General features: G+C 41.6%; 1 protein-coding gene across 1 annotated transcript in view; it reads left to right on the top strand.

Moving 5' to 3' along the window:
- The window catches only part of skib (v-ski avian sarcoma viral oncogene homolog b), a 30,433-nt gene extending 16,798 nt beyond the window's left edge, over positions 1 to 13,635 (top strand). Inside the window, exons 2-7 of the mRNA XM_028406850.1 lie at positions 9,876 to 9,989; positions 10,149 to 10,252; positions 10,340 to 10,578; positions 10,929 to 11,203; positions 11,280 to 11,510; positions 11,601 to 13,635. Coding sequence (XP_028262651.1) covers positions 9,876 to 9,989; positions 10,149 to 10,252; positions 10,340 to 10,578; positions 10,929 to 11,203; positions 11,280 to 11,510; positions 11,601 to 11,822 — 1,185 coding nt within the window. The 3' untranslated portion in view covers positions 11,823 to 13,635. The remainder of the gene's footprint in view (positions 1 to 9,875; positions 9,990 to 10,148; positions 10,253 to 10,339; positions 10,579 to 10,928; positions 11,204 to 11,279; positions 11,511 to 11,600) is intronic.
- Positions 13,636 to 15,232: the final 1,597 nt, after the last annotated feature.

A 15,232-nucleotide genomic window follows, 5' to 3' on the forward strand; every position in this document is an offset into this window, starting at 1 on the left:
TCAAAGTTAAATTAAACAAAAGAAAGCCACCTCAGGTGTCTTTACATTGGCTTTAATTGTGTCTCATTGTTTAAATGATCAGAAGTGTAACACTGGTAAAAGGCTGAGACTCCTAACCTGGTGACCGGGCAGCATTTCAACAGAATGACCAGAATGGTATCTATAAATTTCAGCAGGATTTATTACCCCAGTTCAACCAATTAGCTCCTGAACAGTTTCTCAGGACGTATGCTGTGTTGGTGAAATGACATCACATGGGACCCTGAGTGAGCGGTGACCCTAACTTCACCTCGCCCTCTTACTGCTTTTATGGCCTTCTCCCCTAAATCCTCCTCTGCCCCCTCCCTACCCCTCACACCTCTTAACCTCTGGTATTCATCCCATTTTCATCTTTCCAAATAAACCTGCCACCTGCCCTCCTCTCCACTAGCTGCTTAGGGGGCACGTGGTCATGTGGCTCGGGTAACGCTGAAGGCACGGTGGTGCAAACCGCAGCTCTGCTGACCAGTGTGCTGCTCTCAAATATGTCCGGCAGCTCGACAGCTCATTGGTGGCTGTTTGTGATTTGTTTATGGCTGAAATTAGCCGTGTGTTACTGTGCTGATTCTTATTATCTCAATTTTATGATTTGCAGAAAAATATGCTAATGAACTGAACTTATCAGGAACATTTAGCAGTGTCTAATGAGTGCAATTAAAAATAATCTTAAACACTGAAAATTAACTGTCGACTCTGTAAGATTATTTAAATCACTCAAAAGGAGCAGATGAATTGAGAAATGTGCATTGTATTGCTGGTTTCTGTTGACCACAGATAAAATAGCAGTAAGATCATTGACAGTGAGATGAAGCGAGCAGATAATGGAGAAAGTTAAAGGTAAGAACAGCAACACACTTTTATTAGTAATAAAGAAATGTGAGAGATATGTAGATAAACAAATGTGGAAATGTAAACAGGAGTGAGGGGAGATGAGCCGAATCGGCCGATCAGCCAAATGACATGTATGTGGAAGCGGGGCTTCTGAAGTGACAGTAGAATTAGAGTTTTTTTCACTAATTTAGGCTAAAGGAGGGGAAAATGGCAGAAATGGTGAATGAGAACATGTGGCTGGTTATAAAAAAGACCGTATATAATTCATCATCTTGAAGCTAATGAAACCAGTAAAAGTCACTATTTTACACGCCATGATCCATTGTTTACTTTGGTCTCATTGTATCTCTTCTTATTTTGGTATATTTGTATTTTCCTGAGTGTTAGTTATCGTTCCTGTTTCATTTTCTTTGCTTCCTTGTGTTTTCTCTCCTTTTGATTCCTCCCTCAGCCCTATGTGTCTCACCTGTGTCTCGTTATCTGGTGTATTTAGCTCCTGTGCTCCTCTTTGTCTTTGTCTGTGTTGTTGCTGTGTGCTTGTTTAGTGTGTTTCAGTTTTGCTTTGGAGTCTTTAGTCCAAGCTTATTTTTGGATTTTGTGTTGGACTTCTAGGCCTCGTGTCTGCATTTGGATCCCACCTGAGCGTAACATGTAACAGCACACTTTGTCATATTTGTTGTTGTTGCTCTCTATAACTTCATTTTGCCAATACATTTGTTTCATTATTCAACTAGATGCTACAACATACATAGCTCGCTATTTATTTTTGCTAAGCTCTTCTCACTGTGAACAAACTGAGGATTTTAGACAGTCACCCCAACAGCGGTGAGTGTCATGAAGCATCGATGTGGAAAGTCCACTTTGTATTTTATTGTATAAAAACCAGGCACTGATGTGAACATACGGGGTTGAAGGTGGGCTTGTTGTAACTGACAGATTATATGAAAATGATTGATTCTTATCTCTATATTCTAGTTCATAAAGCTGTATGAGAAGACAGCAGAGTGACGGCCATTTAAATCCAGTTAGAGGCTCAGGCACATTAATGAAAGTGTTATTTTCTCACCTGTCTATCTGGCCTGTCGGTCTATATCGGAGGTCTAGACCTGTTAACTAGCAGTCCTCACGCAGTTGCTCTCCCTCCCTCCCTTCCAGCAGTCCTGACTTCTTCACCTCTCTGCCCTGTGAGGGAGGTGCAGAGGGAGTCACCCAGTACCAGGTACTGTGGGTGATATAATGGTCTGTGTATTTGGAGCTGTTTCTGTTTGGGTTGTGGAGAGGTTATCCAGTGACATTTTAATCGTCTTTCTGCCTTCTTTGCCGTGGCATTAGTATTAATCTGCAGGATTAAAACTCAGCCAGTCAGACACTGGACTTGCCGTCTTGTTGTAGGGCAGAGAGCGCTGAGCTTGCTAACGGCGCGTACACACACACATCTCTGCATGTGTACAGGCAGGGATGTGATTATCAGTGACAAACCAACGTATACAGTCTGGAGACATGAGGCCTCTGCTTACATTGAACAGAGTTGCTGTTTATCAGTGAGAAAGCAGAGTAATGAAAGTCTCTTTCATTACTCAACTCTCACACACACTTTTTTTTACCCTTGTATTTCTTATTAAATAATGAGCGAACACTTTACTGACCATGGAGCGTACATTTTCTCCTCCTCTGTAAGTCTCACATTATTGAGAAATGCTAGCATAAAGTGGGGGATTATTAGCATGAATCTGAATTGTGTTTTTAGTAATATGGAGGATATAATGAAAGTTGTTACTGAATAATAAGGATGTCATTTTTAAGGGATCAAAATAGAGGATAGTTCAGCCTCTGCTGCTTTGTGTAACACTAAGTTGTTGGAATGTATCTTTAAAAGAAATCTATTAATAGGATAAGATATTTTGCAATTGTTCTGTTATGAAACAGTTTGCTTAACTTACAATAGACGAAAAACCTTGTTGAAATTCAATTGCAGTAACATGTTAAAAATTTTTTTATGTCAAAGCTTTATGGCTTACAGTGTTGCTGAGATGTGTACATGTTGACACCGTCAAATGCCAGAATATGGCAGCAAACGATGCTTATAATAGCATCCAAAATTATCATTATTGTTATGAAGGCTTAGGGGTAGTTCAGAAACACAGAGAAGCATCATCAACAGAGAATCAGATGAGGGTCAGTGTAATGCCAAGGGATTAAGCTTGCATGGCAGAGACGGCACTGGCACCGCTGCACAGCAGAGATCAAGTTCTGTGATGGCACGCACACATGTATGAAAGTTTGAATACGGCCCTAAATATGCTGCAACACAACAGCGTGATACTTTAAAAGAAATATTAATTGGTCGGTCTATTCTGGAGCTACTGACTGAATAAAAACTTCCTCTGCATCCTCTTAAATCAGCTCCACAGCAATATGACAGTATGAATTACACTGTGTATTCAGGAGTGATGTATCCCACTGTACAAACTGCTCCTTTTTTAATCAATAGCAGCTGTAAAATAAGAAAGTAAAATAAAAAACATCTGTATTTAGATGACAAAACATTTTGTTTCCATTAAGCCTAAAACAATTACAGCAGCATCTTTTGTACCCAAGGCAACCAAAACCAAAGCAGCACTTGGTTTACAAATCACATTTCTTCTTCTTTAATTTTTTGTTGTTCCTGAAAAGTTGTGTGATTATGTTTGGAGTCAGAGTTTATTATATCCGTCACGGATACTAAATTAAATTCTATAAACGCTGGAGTCTGTTGTTGCACTTCCTCTCTTTCTCTGTCTTTCTCGTTAACCTTCATCCCCTCCGGCCTCCTGGTCAGCGCTGCAGCTGCTCCTACATTATAAGTGTGCTAAATGTTAATAGAAGCATAAAGGCATTGTGTGTGTCTGTGTCTGAGTGTGTGTGCTTCTCTGCCTGTATTTGTTCGTAGCCTTGCGTCTTCCCTCAGATCATGTGGTTTGATGTTTAATTCTCTTATTCCAGTACTACAGCAGGGGGGCTCAGACAACTATCTGCTGGATTTGGCACTATGTGCATCTATAAATACACCAGTCACAGAGCACGTTTCATTTCCTAACATAACTTTGACTCACGACCATACCAAACATGCTCATGCTAATAAAATATAATCTGCGCTGATATCTGCTTCTTGTCTTTTAGTCTAGGGTTTCCACGCCTATTGAAATAACTTTTTTACTGTGAGGTCATCCTCCGAGGGGGAGAGAGAGAGAGAGAGAGAGAGTCTGGATGCGCATGTCAACATACTGTAAGGCAGGCAGGCAGGCAGGCATGCATGTCCCTGTTGCCATGTTTGGACCTGAATCGGCATTCATTTCTCATTATTTGACTACAGCAGAACAGTAATCTTTCTTTTTGTTTGCTCTCATGATCTTTTCATGCACACGCAGGCAATTTAATCTATTCAAAAACGGGTTTTTCTGTTTATAATAGGAGACAAGATATTGAACTTGTCAGTGAAAGATTATGGAGAGTTTAGTGTGTCTTAATATTTTTAATCCAAGCTGGATGTGGTTCAGTGGCATTGCACGAAATGAATTAAATAGCAGGTCTTTAACCCTTAGATTGCGTGTCACCACTTTGTACCTTGTGTTGTCTGCTCTGTCCAACAAAAGAATAAGCACCATTGCCCACAGAGGTAGCTTTCTTTAAAATATTGTTATTTTATTAAGATAAGGTATTAATGAGCAGAGGTGGAGACTTTTGCGGAAGCAGAATTAACATGAGAGTCATGTGGCTAATGTGTTTTTATGGCTAGAGGCCTGGTCTCTGCAGCGAGCAGAGGATGCATAGCTTATCCTGCAGGTCATCATGGAGGTGGCTTGATTACTATGCAGTGGCAGCATGTTAGCAATGGTAGACATTTATACTCTGATGCTTATGATCTTCTTTTTAGGTTTTTACAGCTTATAATCCGCTAGCTTTACGGCCTCTCCCATGAAGCTATATGTGTCAAGCTATGTGGCTCTGATGAGCTTTTCCACCTTTAGGAACAGCAGCTTGTCCTGCATCCACCTCGGCCCCTCGTCAGGTCTTCCAAAGACAATTAGGACAATCCAATAAGCTTCACTGTAATGCTGACCTTATGCCAATAAGCCCTGTGGCCGTCTTTGTGTGACCATACTGCCGCGACTCAATTCAGTTACACAAAGTATTCTTGCAACTGGACCTTATGGAGACATAGGCAATTTAGTAAATTAAGCTAAGATTTAGCCAGGGGAAATGGGAGCTTGTGCTCTATCTGTGTGGAGTAGGGATGAAGTTTCAGGGATATTCTGGGCAGACACTAATAATTGTCCCCCAGCTGTTTGGAGGTGACCACAGGGATTTATATAAATCAAAGGACTGTCAAGCAATTTATGCAGTGAAAGTTGAATAGCGAGCTGAAGGCAGCCCTGTGACCATCCACGCCAAACTACAGGGATCAGATTACTAAAACTAGTATTCTCACACTTCCAGCTAAGGCCGTTGCCCAAATGAGCCATGCCAGTTGGTGTGCCCTTGAGTGAGACAGCACCCCACTAAGCACATGTCGATCTGGGGATTACATTCATGGGTTTAGGAGGGGAAAGGAGGCCGTAATCTGAAACTGTTGTGTCTTGTTGCTGTGCACTTTTCTTAATGCCATGCTATCATGCAGCGTGCGTTGGTATTGTATGACCGTTGCCCGAGGAAGTTCAGCTGGGGGAACTATTTCTGTCTCACCAGATGAGTGCTGCCCCATGTTTTGTTTCCTGATAATTTCATTATTTATTTCAGTGACACAACATGCTGGAGGTTTCAGTTTTAGTCATCCATCATTGTGTCATTGTGTGTGTGTGTGTAAAAGACATTGAAGACTCAAGCGGAGGTGAAGTCATGATAGTAGTTCGGGACATTTTGGTAAATGTACTTATTTGTTTTCTTGTTGACAGTTTGTTACAATAACCAGGTGCCGTTTAACTTAGCCTAGCTTAGCATAAAAAAACAAGGCTGAACTTAAAGACAATATGCTTCCCAGCAGCAGGCCTATATAATTGTTTATGTTGGTGCAGGTTTCCCTTATTCCTGAAATTTTAAGCTAAAATGCTGAATGTTTTTTTTCTTCTTCTTCTTTTAACTGCACACACACATTTAAATTAAAGGTTATAATACAAGGTCATAATAACTCACTTCGAGAGTAAGGACCACACCTTAACCACAATTCTTACCACCCGTCAATGGGTGGCAGGATAGTTAACCCATTCAGCTCAAACATGCAATACTGGTATGACAGAATGCGTCGATTGAAGATGACTCCCAAAATCCACATAGATGTTTGGTTAGACCGAAGAAGCCCACCGGTCCCTTCAAGAGAGGCTTGTCTGTCATTTTCTTGGTTACCATGGTGACGAATTTAGTTGTTCCCTCTACCTTAAAAATCAACCGCCATTGTTTTTTTTTCTGATGACTTCAAGCTCCCATCCGCCTACCTTCCCTCTTCATGGCTGAACTGACCCTTTCAGTCAACATTAGATATTTACTGAAGTTTCTTGTCAACTTAACAAGGCTAAGATGTCATGATTAACATTTCTTTATCATTCAAAACCTCCTCGACATGAAATGCATGCCCTTGTTTTGTCAGAGAATTACTCCATCAGCGTTCAATAAACAAATAGTATTGATTAGTATCCATGTTCAAGTGAAAAAGCAGTTCAGTCCAAACCACGCTCCAGTTGGCATGACATCGACAAATTATCCTTCAAGCAGGTCAAACGCTATGCTCTTCGAACAGATATTGATATGTTTGTGATGTGTTGTGTGTCTGTGATTATCTGGTATGCCAGCATGAAAATAGCAGGGGCTTATCCTTGTATTACCATGCCATTATGTAGCGCTAATTAAAAAATAAAGCGTGTCTGCTCTTGCCCATCTGCTATTAGACTCTGTTTAGCCTACAGGTTTGCTTTGAACTGCTCCCTCATTACAGCGCCTCAAAGAAATATCATACAATAGCGAGTTGAAAAGGGCAATGCTTGAATGGATTCTGAAAGGGGAGGCTGTACTTGGCCTTCAAGTATACATTCCTTCAGCTCAGTGCTTCCTCTGTGGTCCCCCTCTCCTGGCCCACCCCCTCCCACTCAAGACTCAGTTCCCACAGGGGACTGGGCCAAAGCAAACTCCTCAGAGGAAGTCTCCCTCTCTTGTGGAAGAGAGAGAGAGAGAGAGAGAGCAGGATGGATGTCCGATCCTGGCTCTCTGGGTCCTGCTAGGCAGTAGGATGTGCACTGAGGGTGTTATGACTCCGTGACCATGCTATGTCTATGATGTGGTGGTGAGTAAAGCCTGTGCGGCTGCTCTCCTGTGAGGTCAGTGTCATATTTAGCCAGCAGGTCCCTTGTGGTGTCTGGGAGTGTCTGTTTTCTGGCTCTATTATGTCTAGTGCTCATAGCCTTCCTGGAGCTGCAAACCTCAGAGTAGAAATAGTACCAGACAGGCAGACATTCTTTGTCAGGAAAACAACACTCACGTCAGTAATTACGGCGTCTGATTACACTAGGGCAGCAGTTCTTAGAATACCACCAGCCTTGAGTCAGGCAGGTAAGGGGTCGAGTCACCATTTCTGAGCAGGACACAGTCAGGTTAGAAGAATTGACCTACAGTAGCAAAACCAAATAGTGTGTCAATGGGTGTTTGTGTGTGTGTGTAGTATGCTGACTGGTTGGACAGGTAAAAACATTTGTAAGGCTGGGAGACATAAGAGGAGATTAAAACCAGCAGTTCTGCAGGCAGTAACCTCTCCCATGTTACTGCCTTCCTGAATAACAAGTTTTAGTAATAATAATAGTTTATAAAACACTATGTGTCAATAGCTACCACTCTACCATGAAGACATATTGTTTGAATTATTATAGCTGTGTTTGCACTGTGGTATTATAATTAGCCTATAAATGGATGCCCACTGGAGCTATAGTTTAAAAACATAAATAAATGTGTAAACAGTGTCGTCATTCTCTGTATAGATTTTGCTTTTTGTTTTAACTGTGTGACTGAGTGAGTAGAGCCATGCAGTGTTTTGTAATGTTGCTGATGCACTCACCACAATAAACTCCCATATTGTGAGTAGGTAGTAGTGAATGAGTGATTTTAGACACAGCTAATGATGAAGTGTTTATTATCTGTTACTCACTTTGAATAAGCAAACAGAATATGCTAGAAACATTTGAGACCAAATCTCTAGTGAATTATATTTTTAAGTTCATCCTAAAATTTTCGCAATGCATGATGGTACATAGCGCGAATGGAGTGACCATTGACTGTACCAGTTTTCATGATACACCATGAGATTGACACATTTGGATAGCACAACAAAACATAGGCTACTAATTAGTGGATTATACTGGGAGCAGGAGGTAATTTCTACGGTGGCCCTGAAGGTCAAAATACAACTACATTTTTTCATTTCCTGTTTCTACTCAGCTGTGTCCGTGTGCAAGTTTTAAACCACGTTGGGAAGAATGGAGGATGAGATGGCATTAATACAGGAATATTTTAAAAGAGGACATACAAATAATGTTTGCATAAATTTGGCAATGACACATAATTCTTTCCACAATGTGGACAGTACATGTTTTCTGCTTTATCGTTATCGCTTTAACGATAAAGCTATTAAAAAATACTAAGATGGCGCTGTAAAAACTACTGTAACTGTACACAAATATGATTATGTGTGCAGTGACTGATTTGATATTACAACTGCAACAGACCTGGGTTCTGTATTTCAGGTATGCAGTGCCAGACCTGACACACACACACACACACACACTCCCACAAACACATATGCGTGTCTACACCCGCACCCTCCCACCTCCCCACACGTCCTGACGCCCCCACTCCTAGCTGTGTGAGCACGCACACACTCACGCAGAGTCTGGCTTCATGTAGGAAATCTGTGAGACGTGACTCACTACCAGCAGGCTTCTCGCTAAATGAAGTTTATCATTAATTTCCATCTTTAGGTGATTACAGCAATTAAGGTTTCACAACTATACACAGCGCAGCAGGAGTGTTTTCCATTGAGATTTTTTTTTTGAGTTAGACAGAGTAATCATTTGTCTTGAATCACACACGCAGACAAGGAGATGGGAGTGTTTGCCATTCCTGGAGGCAGGATGTCATAGTAGTGAGTAAGAGAGCGACAGGCAGGTCTGTGCTGGCCTCTGTGCCTGCCTAGGTAAACATATCCTCCATCTGACAAGTGCGGACCTGAGAAGGTTAGCTGTCTCAACACATGGTGCTGCAGCTTGCCACACACACACAGATACATCCGAGAAGAGATTCGGTATTTTGTGGCACTTAACAAGACAGACGCTCTCCTCCTCAGGTTTTTAAATCTGCCACAAGCAGTATATGACTCGGCCGCCCCTGCGTTAATGTGCAGCTGTTTCAGAACACTTATACTCAATCGTCTGTCAGATCTGAGTGCAATTACTTTAATTCGTCTTCCTCTCTGTCTGCCTCTGTCTCTCCGTTGCAATATTTCTGTGGTTGGAGGAGTCGATCTGCTCCACCTGACGGCGCCTCTTCTGCCTGGCAGGGAGCAATGTAGCCCTACTGGCTGCCAGCCAGACCAGCTTGAGTGTCTGCTCAGCTCAAAGCCCTGCTTACACAGACATGCACACACATACACACACACAAAAACATGCAGACATGCCAAGCTCAGAGGTTGAACGCTTACGCAGATCTCCTATTCCCCTTCCTTGCCTTTCTGTGACTTCTCCACCGTTTGTGTTATTTTCTCCCATCGCTGTGACCTTCTGCTCCTTCACTGTAGGACAGAACGCTAAAACATCTCTTCATGTTCTGACAAATCCATGTATTGCTCATGATTACTGCCATTTACAGTCATGCAGTAGCATTTTTAGAAATAGTGGGCTCTTATGATATCCGCTGTGCTCTATGAGGTAATATGTGCACTTTATCTGTGCATGGATGGTGATGATTAACAATTTGTTCTCTCTTTCCTGTAGTCTCCCAGCCCGATCCCAGCCAAGAGGTCCAAATTTGACAAACTGCAGTCTCCATCAGTTGATAAAGACAGGAAACCTGACTGGTTACAGCCTCTGTCAAAGTCTGCACATAAGGTTTGTGTGCTGTATGTGTATGTTGAGTTAAGTTAGTTTAATGTGTGACCTTTCGTCATTGGGGCTTGTTTTATAACGAGCAGCCACTGAGGCTGACTTAATGTTCTGCTGGTAGTTTACAGAGTTTATCTAAGCTTGTTGTTTTGTTTGTTATTCCAGGATCTGAAACAGGTCCAACTGAAACAGCGGCCCTCCGCTTTCCGCCCGTGGTCTCCTAAACCAGCGGAAAAAGAGAAACCAGCCACTCAGAGTGAGGTGGAGAGGTGAGTTCTCTAAACAAAGCTGTGATAGTTAAACTCTGAATAAACCCACTTTGTTACCAGTAAAATGCCTTATTATTTTCTCCACAGGTCATGCTCAAAGACTCAGGAGATTCTGGCTGTACCCAACCTGACATTAGCCCCCCTCACCCCTTCGGTCCATCCCAAGGACAACCACACTCCTGGGAGGGGGGCCGCAGCTATCCCCAGGCAGGAGCTGCTTAATGGCAACACACAAACTATGGTCAAACTTGCCCATTCTAGTGTCAGCAGCAGAGCAGAAGATATGGACACAGATGGAGAAATTGATGTGGATGACTGTGATGATGGTAAGAATTGTCATTTTGATTTAAAGGACAGAAAACTTGCAATTAGTCATTATTGAAGACACAGATTCTTCAATTTACAAGTTTTATTACACAGTAAGCCAAACAGGAAGTAAGCATGGGCTGAACTGTTTCAGGGTGATGCATGAGCAACTGCGCCACCTGTTGTCAAATAGAGGAAGGACAAGTACATCCTTGTTACGTAGCCACAAAAACATGCAGCTTCTCTGAATATTTAAAATATGGCCCCTAACAAAATGTGAAAAGAATAAGTGTAAATAGGTTTTCTCTACTAATGCTTATATCTTTGTCACAATAATGGCTCCCCACCATCATTTTTCATTCCTCCTCAGGTCCTGTGCCAGCCTCCTCTGTGGCCTCACCTCCTTCAGCCTGCACCAGTGTGTGTCAGACTCTGACTCCTCAAACCATCACCCAGGCTCAGGAAAGGCCACCCTGGCTCCCGGGGACTGTTTGCCCAGAGATGGACACCATGAGACAGATGCTGTATGCCAGCTTGGACTCTAAAGAATCCCGGGAAAAACTCCTGCAGGAGATCGTCAGGATGAGAGTGAAGCAGGAAGAGAAGCTGGCAGCGGCAGTTCAAGCTAAACGCAGCCTTCAGCAGGTATCAGATACTCTCATAAAACACTACATGATTTAAAAGGCAGGTTTTAAATGTGTTCTCACTGTTGTTTTCACAGGAGCTGGAATTTGTGAGGGTGGCTAAGAAAGGCCGTCTTCGCGAAGCCATCGAAGCCAAGCGCAACCTGCGAAAGGAGATTGAACGCCTTCGTGCGGACTGGGAGAGGAAGATGAGGGATGCAGAGGAGTCCTGTGGGCGGCTCAAAAGAGAGTTGGAGAGGGAGAGACAGATGCGGGTTTGTGACAAAGGCTGTGAAGCTGAACGCCTCCGGGTCAAGTACTCCACTCAGGTAAGACATCCAAGAAGTAATGCACATATTAATGACTAACCGATGCCTTATTTGTTGTCATTTACACTGACTGCTTTGTGTGTTGTGCAGATCGAAGAGCTGCACGTGCAGCTACAGCAGGCAGAAGCCGACCGTGAGCAGCTGAGGCACGAACTGCAGCAGGAGAGAGAAGCCCGGCAGAACCTGGAGAGTGTTGTCAAAGACCTGCAAAGCCAGCTCGCCCTGCAGGCCAACAGCAGTCTTCCTGGAGGCTGCAAGGACACACTCACAGAGACACACAGACAGACCACACAGCCCACCAATGGATCCTAAAGGTGCACCTTTAAAATGGACAGAAAAGACTCAATATACTAAAAGGAGCATGTTTAAGGACTTTGTTACACCACAGATGGGGGAAATGAATCTACAAAATGCAAGAAAGAAGAAGAATTTGTCATAAGCAATGTGATATGTATACATCAATATGAATTTTATGAGCTGAACTGGAAGGTAGCATGAGATCTGAGCATGTAAAAGAGCAGGAAACTAAGAAAGACTTCTGCAGCAATGAACACATCTTTCCAGTGACGTCAGAGACACCTGACGCTGTCCAAGCGTGTTGTTTTGGTATAAGCTATTCTAAGATGTGCAAACACAGCTACATAACACTACTTGAATATGAAGGGAAGAAACACGGTGCGCCTGGCGAAACACGAGCAAAAGATGAAACTCTTGGTGCCACAAAATATTATTATTGGTACACTTACAGGTGTCATTGCAGACCACTGGAAACAAGAGACACAGGTTTACCACTATTTACTTTTAATATCCGCTTGCTTTTTATAACTGTGTAGAGGATGTACTTTTTAAGAAATATTGCTTGCGCAGCACTGTTATTCCACAGGCGAGAAAAAAACATCCATAAACAAACATGTACGCATGTATACCAGCTTATCTACCTTTTGTATTTTATAAACCTGAAGTATTGGAGGTTCTGTGGGCTGCCTTCAGGTCCACCACTGTTTTATGCGTAGATATTTTATGGAAGTGTTACTTTTTGTTGTTGTTTTACAATTAATGTCTTTTTTTTGCAACCAAACCATGTGGTAATTAACAGATATTCTTTATACCCACGTTACTCCAGATTTCTCCTACAAACGCACTCCTTAAAAAAAATAAGACCTTCAATTAGTTGTCGGTTTGTGTAGAAAATGCGGTACTTCTGATTTTTTTTCTATGGAGTATTGTAAAATAATTTATATTCTATGATAATTTACTGCCTATCAACAGAAAGCATTCATTTTTAGTCACTGGTTTTAGAGCTCTTAAATCAACATTTGCTGTTTATATATGAACAACATTTCTACACACAGTATATACAAAAATATGGATATATATTTTTTTACTTTAAGAAAAGGAATTGCACTTTTTAAGAACGAACCTTGCATTGTGCATTGTACTCCCTGTTACATTTTTTTTTCAAACCAGTTAGAGTTAACTTTGAAATTTAAATACACTTTCCCTCAGTATCCTCTGATGTAAATACAATGATATTGTAAATAAGATATTTGTTGCTATGGTATGTTTGCTTGCTCCAGATTTAAACGGATTATTGAATATTATTTTTTGCTTTTACTTGAAACCAAAAAAGAGACTATATTTGGATTTGCAAAACTGCAGTTTCATCCTTGCTGATCCCTGAGTGTCATTACAATCACAGGACATTCACCGGAGCAGATGGACTTGTTCAACCAACAGAATATTATAATTTGCCCCTTGATTCTTTTCAGAAAATCTTTATTATTTGATGAATTATAGAGTATATATATTAAACCACAGACCAAAAACTAAATGATGGATTTGAATTTTCCGCACCTCCGCCTCTCCTGCTCAGATTAGAGTAGAAATGTCACCTTCTCATGGTTTAAATCTTAGGTGCTATATATTTTAGACAAGAAAACACTTTTATGTCTTATCATTACGATACCCTTGCTCAGTATTTTTTGGGTACAGTGTAATAGCAATATCCATTTTGTTAGCTGATGCTGTTGTAGTTTTGGTTTGGAAGTGGGTTTTCACTTGCCTCTTGTTTTCTTTTTCCTTCAGAAAACTTGTATAATACCCATTAAAATCTAAATCAACCCTACAGAGCTTTGAGTGAGTGTATGTTTGTTCCACCATAATGAGTGTCTGTATGTATGTATGGATGTGTCCTATGTGTCAGTTTAACCTGTCAACTACTTGGCCAGACTGAGAATAAAACACAATATTGCATATTGTGTTTCTCAGGGTATGAACCAAATGAAAGTCAACCAATTTACAATAAGTGACACGTGTTTTTATTTATATTCAACAGAGCAAGCTTTCTATTTTTGAAGTAAGTTAATTATTTGTAGTTCACTTCAGGTCACTATTTCAAGTAGCTATGTCAGTAACTGACTTGAATGTAATAAACATTTCAGGAGTGAGTAAGGAAAAAAGTACTATAAGAGGCTCACTTTTTTATTCTATCAGTCAAAGATGTGAGTCTCTTAACTTCCATCGATTAATACTTTGCATTGATCCATTGTTGTTTTGTGGTAGTCTTGGTGTTTCTGTTCTCTTTGGTTGTCTTAGTTGTTTTTACGGTGCATTTAGTTTGCTTGTATTGTATTTTTTGAAAGTCTTGTCTTTCCTGTGTATTCCCATGTGTTTTGCTTCCTCCTGTGTTTTACTCCTTGTTGATTCCTAATGTGTTTCACCTGTGTCTTGTTATCTTCGTGTATTTAAGGCCCCGTTCACACTGGAGAAAGTCATTCCAGCTAGAGTAGGATTGAGCCCAGACAGCCTTTAAGCTGGATGCGTTCACACCTATTTTCAAATCTGGCTAGCACACAGTTGTGTCCGCACTCAATCCGGCTTCATCCAGCGTGTTTCTCCAAACCACTAGGTGGCGCCTCGTAATATGGCTAATAATGTGGCAAGCCGGATTCACTAGCCACATTTGCGTTCACACCTGAGCCACATTTGAGCCAATCCTGCTAGATCCACCTCTCGAGGGTGGATCTAGCCGGCTTGAAATCAAACTGTATTCAGCTGGATTGGAGGTGTTCACACTCGGAAAAAAACACATCTGGATTGATCTGGATGCGGCCAAATCCTGCTTAAGCCACATTTTTTTCCCCAGTGTGAACAGGGCCTCTCATGCTCCTCTTTGTTATGTTCAGTTCCTGTGTGTCATGTGTTTCCTGTGGATCACATGTGTCATTTGTCTGGTTTGTTTCAGTTTTCCCTTGGACTCTTTAGTTTAGTAGGTGTTTTGGGTTTTTTTTAGTGGCTTGCTTTTTGTTTGGATTTCATGTCTGCATTTGGATTTCTACCTAAACTCTAACACACATAATAATATTCAGTCCAATTGATTCCTTTGAGTGAAGATGCAATGTGGCCTGATCTGCTGAACATTGATTTTAGCTTTTAGCTGAGCACTGTGTCTGCTCCTCTGCCTCTCACTGTGTCCCATTCAGACAGACATCCAGTGATAGTGACTCAATAATATATGCACTGAGTGTGCACACGTGTAGAGCTTGCTAAATCCAACTGTGTATAGAGCAGTGGAACAGAATCATCTGTGTATCCAGCGGGGTGTGGAGAAACTCTGATGAACCACTGGTTTCTGCCCTGTTGGCCTGAGGGTAGACTAGATGCCATATTGACTTACTAGTCCACCTTGCAGTACAGAGTGGTATTACATGAGGGCATGGCTA

The sequence above is a fragment of the Parambassis ranga genome, chromosome 5, assembly GCF_900634625.1.
Source record: "Parambassis ranga chromosome 5, fParRan2.1, whole genome shotgun sequence".
NCBI classification, from domain to species: Eukaryota; Metazoa; Chordata; class Actinopteri; family Ambassidae; genus Parambassis; species Parambassis ranga.